Here is a 17,451-nt window from a genome sequence, read left to right as displayed (position 1 = left end):
CCCCCTCTCCCTCAGCTCCTCCGCCTCCCTCAGCTCACCTGGCCACCTCTCTCCCTCAGCTCCTCCGCCTCCCTCACTCTCTCCCTCCTCCAACAGCCTCTTCCATCCCTCCTCGACCTCTCCTCTCCTCTCCTCTCCGCTCGCCCCTCACCTCGTGCCTGAGGCGACGGCGGGAGCGGCTTTGGGCGACGGCGGGCGGTGGCCATTGGGGCACGGCTGCGACGGCAGGAGCAGTGGCGGCGACGACAGGGCGGCGGGGTCAGGCGGTGGGTGGGGACGGCGGTGCGGGGGTGGCGGGCTGGCTCAGAGGGGTGAATGGCTCGGGCGGCGGTGCGGCGAGGGTGCGGGGGCGGGCGGCGGGCCGGCGGCGGAAGGGGGCAGCAAGCCGGTGAGGGATTTTGCTTTTTTTATTTTTTAGTACCCTTAGTAACGGTTATTTCAACCGGTACTAAAGGTCCCCCTCTAGTACCGAATTGCTAGTAACAGTTGGACAACCGGTATTAAGGGGGTTACCGACCGGTACTAAAGCTTAGTACCACGTTCCCTAGTAGTGTATATATCCTTCTCCTCTCTCTGGTTACAACTTGTTGTGTGGAGGAAGATAATCAATAATGATTATATTTCGTCGGTTTTCTACGTCTCTGTTCGAATAATCGGTAGTGTTAGTATGAAGGAAATATCGCCAGCGCTGGCAAGCTAAGGCCAGGCAATAATGCATCAAGTACGCCGCCAAAGAATAGTTGCAGACGACCACGCTAGATCCTATCTGGACTAGCCGAAGGAAACAAGTCTAGTGTTCCATGCAATGAGTTCCTGCCTCTGCCTCCAACTGAACTTGTTAAATACTCTAGCTGTGGGCGCTGTGGCAGTCATGGCATCGAGAGTATCTGTTTGAAAAAAAAATTCTTATCCACCCACCTTATGATAATGATTGTTCTCTCCTCATTTCAAAAGACTTTAAATGAATGGTAAGGTTTTTGAAGGGAAAAGAAAGCAACGCAATGCTTATAGAGCACATGCATAGGGTAACTGTAATGCACAGGGTACATGTGTGACCTTATCTTGCAAAAATTCCAACAATGTGCAGGACCTCATTGGCTCATTTGATTTTTGTTTTCTTCTCATCCTTAGAACCCTATCTTAGGCTCAGGTACTCCCCTTTCCTGTTCTTTTTTTTGTAAAACCAAGTATTATTCATGTATAAACCAGGTACTATGGGTTTATACATGTTACAAATGGGTTGACATCTTATCGAGTGGCAAATACAACATAGTGTGAGTATGTAACTCAGATCTAAATCGCCATAATTAGTATGGATCTGGAATGGCATAACTAAGAGGGTGTTTGGATACCACCCGCTAAAGTTTAGCACCTGTCACATCGGATGTTTGATACTAATTAGGAGTATTAAACATAGGCTAATTGCAAAACTAATTGCACAGATAGAGTCTAATTCGCGAGATGGATCTATTAAGCCTAATTAGTCCATGATTTGATAATGTGGTGCTACAGTAACCATTTGCTAATGATGGATTAATAAGGCTTAATAGATTCGTCTCGCGAATTAGCTCGGGGTTCTGCAATTAGTTTAATAATTAGCTCATATTTAGTTTTTCTAATTAGCATCCGAACATCCGATGTAACATCGCTAAAATTTAACCCCTAGTATTCAAACTCCCCTAACAAGGCTAGGAACCAAAATCCAAGTTTCACGACACTAGGAGGTGATGCATCTCTCTGATCTATAGCCACCAGCCATATCCAAGCATGAACTGTTTGCCGAAGACTAGAAGCGTGTTGGACATGTACTGCTGTCCAAGTTGCAGGTTCACAAATCACAATCGATGCTTGCGGCCTGGGGCCATACTTTGGTCGCCGAAGTACTCGTAGCAACTTTTGAACATTGAACTTTTTACTGGCAGGTAGCGGTAGACTAGCGGTAGGACTAGGGACAAAGTTGCTGGTTGTACCGGACCGGACTACCAACCAGCAGCATCTTTGAATTGTGACATTGCTACTGGGACTGAGCTCACGGACTGACCATCCCTTTATCAGGACCGGATCCTGGTGGGCGTGGGACAAGGAAAGCGAAAGCGCCTTTTGGAGGCCACATGCCGCAGCAACGCAGAATTGCAGAGCTTGTTGATCCGGGAATGGAGCCGGCCCCAGCCCCCAGGGGCAGGAAAGGCGCGTCTCTGACAGCAAGAAAGATAGAAAGAAGGCAAGGAGGGGGCAGAAAGCAAAAGCTGCATTCCTCTTGGATGGTAGTATGGTAGTTTACTAGTTTTGACCTTTGACAGAGAAGAAAGATGCCCATCCTGCTCATGTTGGGTGCTGCGTTCTTCCCGAAAGAAGAACCTAACGGTAACGGGTAACAGCCCAAACCAAAAAGGCAGAAAGGGTTAAAAAGTTAAAAAAAAACGTAGAGAACGGTGCTGGTAGAGATGGCTGAAACTAAGGTAGTGTTTGATTGGTGGGATGATAGAGAATGGGATGGATTAGCTCCGTCCTTAGCAGTGTTTGGTTCACAAAGTGCGATGGAGAAGCTCCCCAGTAGGAATATTCCATTAGAACTGAGCTCATACTTGAAAAAGAGTCAGACGAGCTCGTCCCATCTCGATGCATGTCCCGTGCTTCCTCCCATGCCAACACCGTTGCCCTCCCATAGCACCCTGGTCAGGCCGCGCTTGAACACGAGGAGGCGGAGCTCCAATCGATTTGGCGGATGGAGGACACGTTGCGGCAAACGGTGGATGACTTCAATTCGTCGGACGGAGCTTCAATTCCGCAAGCAGAAGATGATCTGCAGTAGCGGCCAGCTTCGATTAGCTGGCAGCTTGCAACCACGTCGCGAGGCCAGCCCAAGCAGCAGGCCGCGAGGCTCGCAGGCAGGATGGCGGCCAAAGCGAGCAGCAAGCAGGGTTGCAGGGGCGGCGGCAGCATGGAAGCAACAGTAACACCGAGAAAAGGGATGAGAGGCTTGTTCGATTGACAAATAAGCCCCACAACTAACGGTGCTAAATGAAGGAAAACCCTTGCATCCTACATCCCTCCAACCAAATAAAAAAATCGAATCATTTCGTTCTCCCAACCAAACACGAAAATAAAATCACTCCAATCCTAAAATTAGAAATTTAGGATGGAGCCATTCCATCCTACCTCGCTCTCAAACCAAACGCTATCGAATAATCTCGCTGTATTTTCTCCCGCTGAATGTACAAGGAATGGATGCGGCGGAAACAAACGGAAGTGAAAAATAGGCATATAGATGATTGATAGGACAAATTTCCTTGAAAACATAAAGAATTCGTTCACACATGATGCATCCGAGTTGACGAGGGCTAGGCGCTGGTGAAATTGCATCTTCACCTCGACATTTTCCACTGACCGAGCTAGCATTATGTGTCAAATATCAGTTAATCTCTCCTCCTACATTTGCATGGCGGGTTTGGATTTTGGAGTATCGATCAGTGGCGGGTCTAGAAGGAGCTTAGGAGGACTTAGAATCTCTCTTGCTTAATGTGTTGATGCGGAGCTAATCAAAACGAAGATAAAAATGTTATTTTTTTCCCGGGAAGAAAAAAAAGACGGTCTTACTAGACGACAGAGGCGTTCCACTCTATTACTGTATTACAGCCAGTCCCCCGTGCTGTCGTCCACTAAAGAAGCAAAGCGAGCGATCGAGCTCATCTCACATTCCTTTGTGCGCTGGCCGTTGCGCTCCATTTGGAATCCCAGCGCCCACATTGACCGCCTCCGTACCAGCGACAGCCTTTCCCTCGACTCAATCATCCGCCGCTGCCAACGCAATTTTCTTCCGGAGGCCCCATCACTTGATTCAATCCTTGCCACTTTGCAGCTCGCGTCGCTTCCCCCTCTCTCCTTCCCGCTCGCCGCCGCCATCATGCCTCCCGCGACGCCACCGGGTCGCCATTGCCCTCGCCGCTCTAGACTCTTGGCCCTGCCGGTTTCCTGCCGTTAAGGCAGTCAAATCATCGTGTGAGATAAGTGACAGGACAGGAAGCTATTCGTTTCTTCAATTCCACTCCAAGTACGAGCCAAGAACCAGTGGGGAAGTCCACCGGCGTGATGGCGGCTGATTACACGCTGCCATTGGCTCCGGCGTCGTCCTCCTCGCCGGCCATTTCGATGCACCGCGCCGCTGGCTACTGCGTCGGTTTTTCTTGCGCCCTCGCCGCTCTAGGAGCGCAGGGGAGAATCGCCGGCGGGTGCGATCTTGGCGCCAGGCGCCGGGGGTGCCGGTGGTCGCGCGCCAGGGAGCTCGCGCTACTGGAGAAGCTCGCCGCGCTGGAGCGCCAGTTGGAGGAGCTCCGGCACCGGCGGGCGGAGGACGCCAAGGCCAACGAGAAGGTGGCCGGCATCTTCGCGTCGCACGAGCAACGGTGGTTCACCGAGCGCAAGTCCCTGCGGCGGCAGGTGAACGCCGTCGTCGCCGCGGCGCGCGCGCGCGAGGCCAAGCGCGAGGAGGAGGCCGCGGAGCTGCGGCGGCAGCTGGAGGAGCAGCGTGACGCGGCGGCGCTCAAGGACAGGGCTATGGAGCAGGAGATCCAGAGGAGGGAGGGCGCGGAGGAGCGGCTGCGCGCCGCGGAGCGGGCGGCGGAGGAGCTGCGGGAGCGCGCGGCGAAGGAGGCGGCGGAGCACGCCGCGGAGGTGCGGAAGCACAAGGTGGCGTTCGTGGAGCTCGCGTCCGCGCAGCGGCAGCTGGAGGCGGACCTGGCCCGCGCCGCGCGGCTCGCGGACACGGCGGAGGCCGAGCTCAGGGAGGCCCTGGAGCGCCGGGACGAGGCGGCCTCCGCGGCGGCGGACCTCTCCGCCGAGGCCGCGCGCCTGCGGCGGGACGCGGAGCACAAGGACAAGATCCTCTCGGCGATGCTCCGGAAGTCCAAGATCGACATGGAGGACAGGGAGATGCTGGTGCGGGAGGTGAAGATGTGCAAGGCCAGGCGGAAGCAGGCGGAGCTCGAGGCCGAGCGGTGGCGCAAGATGTGGGAATCCCGCGGCCACCGCCGGGGCTCCTCCAGGTCGTCGTCGGCGCGGTGCGTGACCGACCCGCCGCCGCCGTCCGGGTGCTCCGACAAGGTGCTGGCCCCAGACGCCGCGGCGCGCGCGGCCAATCTCGACACCAAGATACTCTTCGTGGACCACGTCGAGGGCGACGGCAAGAAGGACCACCGGCAGGCGCCGGCGAAGGAGCTAACCACCATTGAATGCGTCGACCGCTATGCCAGCCACGTCGACGACAAGCCCGGTATGTCCACCTGCTCTGTCTTGTACTCTGCTTGCTTCTGCTCACTGAATGGTACTCCCTCACTACTGATCTGGTCAGCACATGCTGCCAGGACAGGATTCAATTGAAAAAAGTTTGTTTTTGTTGTGTTCTAACATGTTCTGTTGAGTAAAAACAGCATGACTGTCTTCCAAACTTGTTAGACATAAGTGTTTCAGAGTTCTGACTTCTGTGTGCTTCTTCATTTGTACGGTCTAGTCAGACATTAGAGATAGAACTTGTTTAGTTGCCCAACTTTAGTGTGCCAAAATTACTGTAGTGACGCTGTAGCATTTCGTTTGTATTTGTGAATTATTGTCCAAATATTGACTAATTAGGCTCAAAAGATTCGTTTCGCAAAGTACAACAAAACTGTGCAATTAGTTTTTGATTTCGTCTACATTCAGTACTCTATGCATGTACCGTAAGTTTGATGTGATGGTGAATCTTCTTTTTGCATAGTGCCAAAGTTGGGATTTGGGGTGAACTAAACAAGGCCATAACAAGCAGCAGTGTTCCAGAGTTCTGACTATGCTATTCTGATTTGTACGGCCTGCAGCCGTGGAGGAGTACCAGGGCCTGCAGGAGTGGTTCCAGATGGAGACGGAGAAGTACACGGCCATGATGAAGCACCGGCACACCGCGGAGATCGAGGCGTTCACCGAGCAACTCCGGCTCAAGGACGAGAAGCTGGAGGCGTTCCGGTGGCGCGCGGTGAGCATGGACGTCGAGGAGTCGCGTCTCCGGTGCCGGATCCAGGAGCTGGAGGCGCGGCTGGCGCAGCAGGAGAAGCACGGCGCCGGGCTGGAGGCTCTGCTCCTGGAAAGGGAGAACGAGAGCAGGGCTCTCAAGGAGCAGCTGGAGGCGCTCCAAGCACAGGCACTCGGGGTGGAGATCTGCGTGCCGGCCGGTGGCCAGGACGCCGACGCCGACGATCGCTGCATCCCATGCTCACCGGTGAAGATCCAAAGGACAGCCTCAGGAGAAGCTGACAAGCTGTCATCCGGCAGCTCGCGGCATCAAGAGGGCACTGATGAGGTCAGCAAGTATCATCGTGCAGAGACAAAGGTGGACGAGCTAATCTCCCCGGATGATGACAAGGAGAAGGCGTTCGATCTGGAAGCAACAGAGGCGCATGTCGTTCCGGTTCGGGATCTCGCGTGCGCCGCGGCGGCGACAACGTGGATGGAACACGAGCGACACGATGCCCCGCCCCGGCAGTCATTCAGGTCTGAGATCGAGGAGGAGAAGGAGGTCTACACCGACCCCGGCAACGCGCAGGCGCAGGCCAGCACGAGCAGTTCCCAAGAGCAAGAGGCGACATCGGAGCTCGCGCTCGTGGTCGTGCCGCCTGGCCAGAAGAGCTCTGCGTGGAAGACGGACATCCACGCCCTGGCGGTGTCGTACAAGATCAAGCGGCTGAAGCAGCAGCTGCTGGTGCTCGAGAAGCTGGCCGCGGAAGGCAAGGAGGAGGCCGCCGCCGCGACGAGGTCGTCAGGGAGCGAAGCCAGTTGCAGCAGCCGGCAGCATCCGAGGACGAGGTACCAGACGATGATGTCCTTCCTGAGCAAGCACGTCAAGCGCTACCAGTCTCTCGACGACAAGATCGACGACCTCTGCGCAAGAATGGTACGGAAAATAAACGTGAATTCACATTCCATCATCTCAAGAATTGTTTCTGCATTATTAGTTTATTACCGGCGATCATGTGTTGATGATAAGAAATTAATCCTCTGTGTGGCTGTTTCAGGAGGAGAGCAAGAGGAGCGTGGGGCGGGAGCGGCGGCACGGCACGTCGGCGGAGCAGAGCGCGGCGCTGGGGCAGTTCCTGGAGGAGACGTTCCAGCTGCAGAGATTCATGGTGGCCACCGGGCAGAAGCTGCTGGAAACGCAGTCCAGGATCGCGCCGGGCCTCGTCAGCCGCGGCGGCGGCGAGGACGGCGCGGACATGAAGAGGCTCATGGACGTGGCCGGGGCGCTGCTCAGGGACGTGCAACGCGGGCTGGAGGTGCGCATCGCGCGGATCATTGGGGACCTCGAGGGCACGCTCACCTTCCATGGCATCCTCCGGACCACGCGCTGACCTGATATGGGCGGATCCAGGTTCACACAACAAGGGGGGCTCAATTTTCTCTTCTTCTTCCTCCCTCCTCTCTTTCCCTTCTTCCTCCTCCTCATATATGTCTAAAATTTGTAAGTGGGGTTTTGGGGCTCTACGGGATCCATGAGGGTAGGAGCCCCCCACGTTGGATCCGTACTGATACAGCTTGGCTGTTGCTCTCTGTGTTCGCGACTTGATCCATGATGACTTAACAAGGGACATGCTTAATCTTGAATTAATGGTGAAGCAAGGTTTAATTTGCAGTGAACTAATGGCACCACCAGCAGCACGTTGGTCTTCCAGAAAGAGTGAAGTTTGCTGCAGTACATATCAATGATCGTGAAAATCGGGCTACGATATGAATCTCATTCTCACTAATTAGAGACTCTTTTTGTAAGCTCCATATTAATTATCAGAGACCATGGCTACAAAAATATACTCCCTCCATCCCAAATTATAAGTCATTCCAAGAATCTCAAGAATCTTGGAGAGTCAAAGTATCTCAAGTTTGACCAAATCTATATGATAATATAATAACATTTATGGTGTCAACTAAGTGTCATTAGATTCTTCATCAATTATATTTTCATAGTATACCTATTTGATGTCATAAATCTTTATAATTTTCTCTATAATTTTGGTCAAACTTGAGATGCTTTGACTCTCCAAGATTCTTGGAATGACTTATAATTTGGAATGGAGGGAGTACAAAAGAGCTATGGTTTTAAGTACATTTCATGATTTATTTGAGCTCTCCAAGGGTCAAGACCTCCCCACCCTATAAATATGAAGGTCTATGGCTGCTTGACATTTTATCCTCGATCGAATATGTTGACGCCGGATTTCGTCATCAGTAGAATCGGCGTCAAAGAGGAAAGAAATCGAAGGAATACAGATGGGAATCGGTCAAAAGGTGCTACAGTGTGGAATCGGTCAAGTGGCTTTTACTTCGCTTCAGGTTCCCAATCGGCAGCCCTTTGCTGATAAGAAATCGGCCGATCAGGAAGGAGGACTAAAGTGGGCCTGTATGGGCTTGGTTAGGTGGAAAGATAAGGTGGAGTTCAGCCCACGAAGCGTGGGGTAGTTAGTTTAACACGGTTTGTGTTTGTAGATATTTGTTTTCTGTTTAAATTAGAGATAGAGTTCTACTCGGTTAAGAAAGATTATTTGTGCGGGGCTATAAATAGCTACCTTTGTAAATCAATCAAAAAACAATCAATTAATCAATACAACAAGTTACTTTACTCTTCGTACTACTTTCAAGCAGGCGACTTCGCCATCGTTTTTTTTTCTTCTCACGAGTTCGTGCGGGTTGGCAGGGCTGCATCATCTTGATCTCCGGCCGATTCTGTAAGTTCCGCTTATCGAGTAATATCTAAGCTTTAACTTCCGGCGCATCGCTGTTGTTTCGTTTAGATTTATTCACCAGTTATCGATATCAACTAGATTCATAGGTTTTTACCTGTTTTTCTAGCTTTTATCACCAGTTATCCTGCTAGGAATCGGTAGTATCGGCTTTTATTACCTTCTGTCGTTAGATCCGTTCGTTGCCGATTAGATCTTTTCCTAGTACCATTTTCATAAGCTCTGTACCGATTGCTTTAGTATTTTTCTGTCTACAAGGCTATAAGGATCGCGCTATCTTGTAGCCGATTTCTTTACCACAGTAAATCGGCCGATCTGCCGATTAGCTTTCTCGATCGGAAACTTAGCCGATCGTGGTTACTGAATTTGACACGTGTTCTTCCTTGCCAATCAACAGGTCAGATTGGCTGGCACGCCGCGCGAACCGCACCAGGGCATTCACCCGAACAGGAGCTAAGCAGATTCTCCCGGGTCGTGTGTCGGCCGCTAGACCGATTTCTAGCGCCAACACACTTTTGGCACGCCCAGTGGGACCATTACAACCGCCGTCATGTCGAAAGCTGCTGACATCTCCGAAGATAACGTCATCGAAGTGACGGAAGCAGATCTAAAGGACGACCAAAGGGAAGATCTGAATCAGTATTTGGAGCAAGTCCGGAAGACCTGCTTGAAATCCTTCAGTCGTTCCAGGAGCGGGGAAACTGTTAAAAAATCTCCTTTCACTACTCCTCGCCAGATCACGATTTCAGAAGATTCGGACAAGATGTCCGATATGATTCAGCAATCTCTTCATCACGCCTTCATCAACCAATCCTCGGTACTTTCAAACATGGTACACAATGCTGTTGTCAACTCCTTCGCCGGGGGTATACCTCAGGGATACAGGGGGCCTACGTATTTTCAGCCGATTCCACCAAATCAGGCTTATCAGGCTTCTCAGCCGATCCAATCCTCCGTTGGAGGGATCGGTGCCTCTACGTCGTCAACTCCTTTGGGATACGGAGGAATCGGTGCCTCTACGTCGTCAACTCCTTTGGGATACGGCTCCGTCCAGCCGTCCACTGCACCACTCCCTCCAGTCATCCCTTTACCCTGGGGGGCACCCTTAAACACGACCGGTTTGACTCAATCGGTCAGCCAAGGAAATCCTCTGTTCCAGACACCTTCCCAAACGGCCACTCGGCCGATCGTACCACCATACCAGCCTATCGCTCCGGAGATCAACAAGACGTCAGAGCTCATGCTATATGATGAAACGAGCGGCGCCTACAAGCAGCCGTCCTTTACTACACCACCGGCTTATACTCAGATACCACCGTTTCACCAATCCCCTTTCATTCAAGCTCCGATCTATCAACAGGTGCCGATTCCGCCGCCAGTTATTCCCCAGCAACAACCAGATTGGGCGGCGCAAATCGCGGAAGTGATGCAAGAGCAATTCGGCTTGAAGCCGAAGGTTCAAACTTATACCTACAGGACACCATACCCGTCTACATATGACTTGTTGCCGTTTCCCCATCGGTACAAAGTTCCGGATTTCACTAAATTTTCTGGAATGGATGATACTTCTACCGTAGAACATGTGAATAGATTCATCATCCAATGCGGCGAAGCAGCTACGCAAGATGCCCTGCGGGTACGGTTGTTCTCGTCATCTTTGTCTGGATCGGCTTTCCAATGGTTCACCACTTTACCACCAAACTCGATTATCACATGGGCCGATCTAGAAAAGCAATTTCACAAGTACTTTTATGCTGGAGTCCACGAAATGAAGCTATCTGATCTGACTAGCCTCCGACAACGAAGCGATGAACCGATACCCTCGTACATACAGAGGTTTCGGGAAATCAGAAACAAGTGCTACTCCTTGGCTCTAACTGATGCACAGTTGGCCGATATAGCCTTCCAAGGCCTACTGCCACACATAAAGGAGAAATATGCGTCGCAAGAGTTCGAGAGCCTAAGCCAGATTGTCCACCGATTGTCCGGACAAGAAGTGCGTCCATTTGACCCAAGGAGGAATTTCCAAAAGAAAGTAGCATTCCTGGAAGAAATAGAGGACGAAGAAGACGCCGAAATCGGACTTGCAGAGTGGATTAAGGGAAAGAGGCCAATATCATGCCCATTCGGCAAAAAAGAGCCGGAAGCATTCGGTTTCGATACCACTAAAGCTGACAAAATATTTGACCTTCTACTCCAGGAAGGACAGATTAAACTCTCACCTTACCACACGATCCCCTCTGCCGAGCAGTTGAAGAAGATGAAGTATTGCAAATGGCACAACGCCACGTCGCATGATACCAATGAGTGCAAAATCTTCAGACAACAAATACAGTCGGCCATTGAACAGGGCAGACTCAAGTTTGAAGTGCCGGCAAAACCGGCCAAACCAATGAAGATTGATCAACATCCGTTCCCTACCAACATGGTGGATACGGGTAAGAATCCCCTCCAAACGAAGGTGCTGACATCCGAATCGGCAAAAAAGAGTGGCGCTGTCGACCCCAGGAATCAAGTCACGTCTGAAGACATCAAGGGGAAGCGACGGATGGAGGCCAATGACGATGAGCCAGAAGGACCACGCATTACCTCCCAGTTCCTGCTCCAAAAATACCAGCGCCAACATGAACGATCAAGGTCCCGAGAGGAAGCAATACGTCGGCACGAGGAACATTGGAGATGCCCATTCTTCATCCACTGTTGGGAAAATAACCTCAGACTTCCATCAGCTGATACGTGCCCAGAGTGCAACGGCCCCTATCGAAACAATCGGCCGTTCACAAGATCGCGCTCTAGAGACGGAAGGCCAGAACCGATCAGCAGAAATCGGCGAAGTTCAGATGATCAACGCCCTTCCATGCGTGATCGGCTGGGGGGCAGAAGCGACCAATATGATCGGTCAGAAGGAAGAGGCCATAATAGGCAGGGGGGCAGGACTGATCACCGCGATCAATCAAGTAGCAAAGCCAGCGTTCACAGCCGGCTCGAAGACATGGCCGATGCGCGGGTAACAGACGAGAACCCGTTAGGACGCGAACCAGAATGGGAACGCGCCGGGAGAGAAGGGAGGCCAGTAAACCCCAGATGGTGCCCCGATGGCTTAACCAAATCACAAAAACGGAGAATTCAACGCCTCCGCCAATGGGAACAGCAAGAAGAAGAGGGCACGATGGACGAAAAGCAAGAAAGGCCTCGGATGTGGCGCCCCAAACGAAACGACAAAGGCAACGACGAGTCGGCGGGTGACGAATCGGCAGCTGAAATCGGTATGGTTTTCATATTGCCGATGGAGTTCATGACCCCCGCCGATCAACAGGATGTGTCGGCGATAGAGGAACAAACAGCAAGGTTGGCTTTAGAACCGATGATGGCCACGTTCGAAAAGCCCGAAGATGACGAACGACAACATATGAAGGCATTGTTCCTTAAAGGGCATGTTGACGGTCGCCCCCTCACTAAATTGATGGTCGACGGGGGAGCCGCCGTCAACATCATGCCATACGCCGTACTCCGAAAGCTGGGAAAAAGCGACGACGACCTGACCAGGACGGACATGATGCTCAAGGACTTCGAAGGCAAGGTGTCAAACGCTCGCGGTGCCCTCTGCGTCGACCTCACCATCGGCAGTAAGACCCTTCCTACCACATTTTTCGTCATTAACGGCAAAGGGTCCTATAATATGCTTCTTGGTCGAGACTGGATACACGCAAACTGCTGCATCCCATCAACTATGCATCAATGCCTTGTACAATGGATCGGCGATAACATCGAAGTGGTCAAAGCCGACTCCGCGTACAGCATCGCAGCAGCCGACGCACAATACTGGAGCTGCGAGACTGTCAGATGCATATCAGGTAGGGTGTGGGAAACCGATTTCCTGAAGGTCACCGATTTTGGCCTACAGCCGATCCGAGCAGTCGGCTCCGAAGAAGCGCAATAAATGGATCAGTCCGCCAGAGAAGACGGGAAGCTGGGACACGGATTCACGTCGGCCGATTCTTTAGAGATGGTAGATTTAGGTGACGGGACCAAACCAAGGCCGACTTTCATTAGTGCAAATTTAGATCCAGAGTACAAGTGTAAATTGACAAATTTATTAAGAGAATTCAAGGATTGTTTTGCGTGGGAGTATCACGAGATGCCCGGATTAGATCGATCTATTGTTGAACATCGGCTACCCATAAAACCAGGGTATCGGCCGTACCAACAACCCGCACGACGATGCAATCCTAAAATTTTACCGGACATAAAAGCCGAAATAACTCGGCTAATTGAAGCAAAATTTATTCGGCAATGTCGTTATGCCGAGTGGATTTCCAATATCGTACCGGTGTATAAGAAGAACGGGAAGTTGCGCGTTTGCGTCGATTTCAGAAATCTTAATCAGGCTACACCGATGGACGGCTACCCCATGCCTACGGCCGATGTACTGATCGCCGCCGCCGCAGGGCACAAAATTATTAGCTTCATGGATGGGAACGCCGGATACAATCAAATACTTATGGCCGAAGAGGATATACCCAAAACGGCTTTCAGATGTCCAGGCCATCTCGGTCTGTTCGAGTGGGTGGTAATGACTTTCGGGTTGAAAAATGCTGGTGCTACATATCAGAGGGCCATGAACTATATTTTTCACAAACTCATCGGCCTCCTGGTGGAGATCTACATCGACGACGTCGTGGTCAAGTCCAAAAGCCACGAGGAACACCTAGCCGATTTGCGAAGGGTCCTGGAATGTACTAAAAAACATGGTCTTAAGATGAATCCCAACAAATGCGCTTTCGGCGTCTCCGCCGGACAGTTCTTAGGATTCATGGTGCACGAACGAGGCATTGAAGTCAATCAGAAGACCATAGCGGCTATCAACAAAGTCGTCGCCCCACAAAACAAAACTGAGCTACAGTCTCTAATCGGCAAGGTAAACTTCATCAGAAGATTTATATCTAATCTATCTGGACGAATTCAGGCGTTCACACCACTTCTGAAGTTAAAGCCAGACCAGGAGTTTATATGGGGAGAAGAACAACGCAAGGCGTTAGAAGACACCAAGCGGTACCTAGTCTCACCCCCAGTCCTGGTTCCTCCTCAAACGGGTAAGCCGTTTAAACTATATTTATCAGCCGATGACAAAGCTATTGGGTCGGCTCTAGTCCAAGAGTTTGAAGGCAAAGAACGGGTAATTTATTACGTTAGCAGAAGACTCCTGGATGCCGAAACAAGATATCCTCCAGTAGAGCGGTTGTGTTTGTGTCTTTACTTCTCGTGCACCAAACTCAGACACTATCTACTGTCGGCAGAATGTATAGTCGTATGCAAAGATGATGTAGTGAAATACATGCTGTCACTGCCGATATTGAAAGGGAGAATCGGCAAATGGATTTTGGCTTTATCAGAGTTCGACCTACGATACGAATCGGCAAAAGCCGTCAAGGGTCAAGTCATGGCCGATTTCGTTGCCCAACACTGTGGGCCAGAGATCACCTTCGTAGAACCGGCGCCTTGGCAGTTGTTTTTCGATGGGTCATCATGCGGAGCCGGATCGGGAATCGGCATCGTCCTCATATCGCCTCGGGGGGCAAGATATGATTTTTCTCTGCCGATAGAAACCGCCGCAACAAACAATCAAGCAGAATACAGAGCTGTATTAAAAGGCTTACGATTATTAAGAGAGATCAAGGCCGATTCTGTCGAAGTCTTCGGAGATTCGATGCTAATTGTGGATCAGCTAACCGGAAAAGCTGAGTGCAAAGATGATATATTGCGACTCCATCACGAAGATTGCTTACAACTGTTGAAAGAATTCAGATCGGCAGTAATCGAACACGTCCCAAGAGACCACAACGAAGAAGCAAACAAACTCGCTCAACATGCATCTGGGTATCGGCCAATTCTGGGCGCCATGGCCTTAGAGCTAGCAGCTGATGATTGGCGTAAGGAAGTTGCCGATTACCTAAAAGATCCTTCCAAAAAGGTGGAGCGACGAGTGCGTTTTCATGCTACCAAATACGTGCTGCTCGAAGATGATCTGTTCTACCGAACGATCGATGGTGTTCTTCTTAAATGCCTTGGAACAGAAGAGGCCAAGACTCTAATGGGAGAAATCCATGAAGGGGTGTGCGGGGCTCACCAATCAGCACATAAGATGAAGTGGATGATCAGAAACAATGGGTACTATTGGCCTACGATCCTGGAAGATTGTTTCAAATATTATAAGGGTTGTCAGGAGTGTCAAAAATTTGGAGACGTCCAGCGTGCACCCGCATCGGCCATGAACCCCATCATCAAACCGTGGCCGTTCAGAGGGTGGGGAATAGACCTTATCGGCCAAATTTATCCGCCATCGAGCAAGGGGCACAAATTTATTCTGGTCGCCACCGATTACTTCACCAAATGGGTGGAGGCAATCCCACTAAGGAATGTGACTTCGGCTATCATGGCCGATTTCGTAAGGGATCACATCATCTACCGATTCAGTATCCCTCAAACTATAACGACCGATCAAGGAACAATGTTCACATCGGGAGAATTTGAGGAATTTACGACCGATATGGGCATCAAGCTGCTGAATTCGTCTCCGTATTACGCTCAAGCCAATGGTCAGGCAGAATCTTCCAACAAAGGAATAATCAAGTTGATCAAAAGGAAGATTGAAGAATGCCCTAAGAAGTGGCACTTATGTTTGACCGAAGCCCTATGGGCATACAGAATGGCCTGTCACGGGGCTACCAAGTTATCCCCCTACCAGTTGGTATACGGTCATGATGCAGTGCTTCCATGGGAGTCAAGGGCAGGATCAAGGCGCATTTCACTGCAAGACCAATTGTCGGCCGATGACTACTCGGCTCTGATGAAGGAAGAACTTGATGACTTGGCCGGCCAACGACTGAGAGCTCTAATAAGCATCGAAGAGAACAAAAAAAGAGTGGCCAGGTGGTATGATAAAAAGGTCAAAGTCAAACAGTTCTCCCCTGGAGATTTGGTATGGAAGTTGGTACTACCGATCGGGTCGAAAGATCCTAAATTCGGCAAATGGTCTCCTACCTGGGAAGGGCCGTATAGAATCGGCAGATGCGCCCCGGGGAATGCATATATTTTGGAAACAACAGAGGGGGAAGAATTCACTAGGGCTCTGAATGGGAGATATTTAAAAAGGTATTTCCCGAGTATATGGGTCGGGGCCTAAAGAGGTAAACACAGTCAAATATGACCAACACAACTCGGTTTGGAGATTCACATGAGATCGACCAGATTGGCCGATTACGTTCATAGATGGCCGATTACATTCATTCGGGCCGATTACATTCGGTACGGGCGACCGATTACATGGCCGACAAAACACTAAGTCGCCCTTAGAATAAAAAGTACAACAACTAATTATTCTTGTTCTTACGCTCCCTCTCAGCCCTACCCAACTCTATCATGAGCCGGATGTAGTCTTCTTCTATGGCCTTCATGGAACTCTCTGCTTCGACTTGACGGGGGAGATCTGTGGGAAGGCGCGAGGCCTCCGCCGCCGCCAGAGCAACGGGCCGAGGAAGCATGCGGACCCTGTCGATGGAAGGCCGCGGGTTCGGAGGAAGCAGACGGGCCCTAGCGGTAGGAACCCGCGAGTCACCATTCCTTTCCAGAAAGTCCAAGATCGAGCAGGCCGTCGAGGTGATGTCACCCTCGGGAACATTACGGCAGTGACCCATCGTAGCTAGAGATCGATCGCGGTGTTCGTTCACCACGGCATCCAAGACCATTCGGGCTTCTGCGGTAATATGGTCTTCGAGCTCCTCTTGATAAGCTAAAATCAGAGCCTTGTCCTCCAAAGTCAAGGGGTCCTCAGAATGTATGCACTCAATGGCACGCACGAGTCCCGGACTAAGGCGCTGAGGCTGGAACAAGGAAGGAGTAAGACGGCACATCCTATTCCTAAAGATCCAAGAGAGAAGGCGAAGCGTCACCTGGTTGACGGAGGAAGACGATGACGAGGCCATGACAACGTGGTTGCGCCGATGAGAGGAAGAGGAGAAATGAGATAGAAGCCAAATCGGTGTTATCGGAAAGGAAGCGCCGGGGTCGATATTTGTGGGGGAATGCAGTAAAATTTGAGGAGGCCACGTCCCATCGGTAATAAGGAAGGCAGTAAATAGAAAGCACCACGAAAGGTCGGTCAAAGACGGCAGTAAATATTCGTACACAACGGTCAGTGTTTTACAGATTACCCAAAAGGGTATCGATAGCCGTGACGGCCCGACGCCGGATCTGATCGGCGGAGTCAAGAACCCGTTGGTCTTCTTCTGCCGATCCAGGGACTTCCGACGCGGTGCGGTGGAGTCTTAGAGCCTCCTGAGCAAAACGCTGCCTCTCCCGTGTCAAATCGGCAATAGCCGAAGGTAACTCCTGGAGTCTGCTCTCCTCGGTGCTGATGGCCTTAGTCACTTGTTCCATCTGTTTGGCAAGGTCCGCCCTCCGCCGCTTGAGGCGATCTATTTCACTAATGATCGCCGGCCGTGAATCTTCCAAGACATGGATCCGCCGATTCGCTTCTTGAGCCTGGTGCTTGAAAGCATTTTCATCTTCACGGATCTTGGCCAGTTTCGCGCGATCGGCCATATGACGAAGGGCTCTAAAAACGGGAATCCTCATAGACTCAATAAAAGCCGCCGGTGCCAATGCCTCTTCCGCTTCCTCTGGTACGCGTCCGCTGACG

General features: G+C 51.3%; 1 protein-coding gene across 1 annotated transcript; it reads left to right on the top strand.

Moving 5' to 3' along the window:
• The first annotated feature begins 3,491 nt into the window (after positions 1-3,491).
• Positions 3,492-7,656, top strand: LOC117855021 (uncharacterized). Its single transcript, XM_034737296.2, has 3 exons — positions 3,492-5,269; positions 5,847-6,916; positions 7,038-7,656. The coding sequence occupies exons 1-3, from the start codon at positions 4,090-4,092 to the stop codon at positions 7,368-7,370; spliced, it is 2,583 nt and encodes an 860-aa protein (XP_034593187.1). The 5' UTR covers positions 3,492-4,089; the 3' UTR covers positions 7,371-7,656.
• The last annotated feature ends 9,795 nt before the right edge of the window (positions 7,657-17,451 follow it).

This window comes from Setaria viridis, chromosome 5, assembly GCF_005286985.2.
Source record: "Setaria viridis chromosome 5, Setaria_viridis_v4.0, whole genome shotgun sequence".
Classification (NCBI taxonomy): domain Eukaryota; kingdom Viridiplantae; phylum Streptophyta; class Magnoliopsida; order Poales; family Poaceae; genus Setaria; species Setaria viridis.
Note: the sequence above shows the minus strand (reverse complement) of the source record. Positions and strands in the feature narration are given on the sequence as shown.

Bases quoted from the DNA above. Each gene is read 5' to 3' on its own strand.
- LOC117855021 (XM_034737296.2), top strand. From the start codon at position 4,090: ATGGCGGCTGATTACACGCTGCCATTGGCTCCGGCGTCGTCCTCCTCG. The intron at 5,270-5,846 runs GTATGTCCACCT...TACGGCCTGCAG, and splicing joins CCACGTCGACGACAAGCCCG to CCGTGGAGGAGTACCAGGGC. The intron at 6,917-7,037 runs GTACGGAAAATA...TGGCTGTTTCAG, and splicing joins ACGACCTCTGCGCAAGAATG to GAGGAGAGCAAGAGGAGCGT.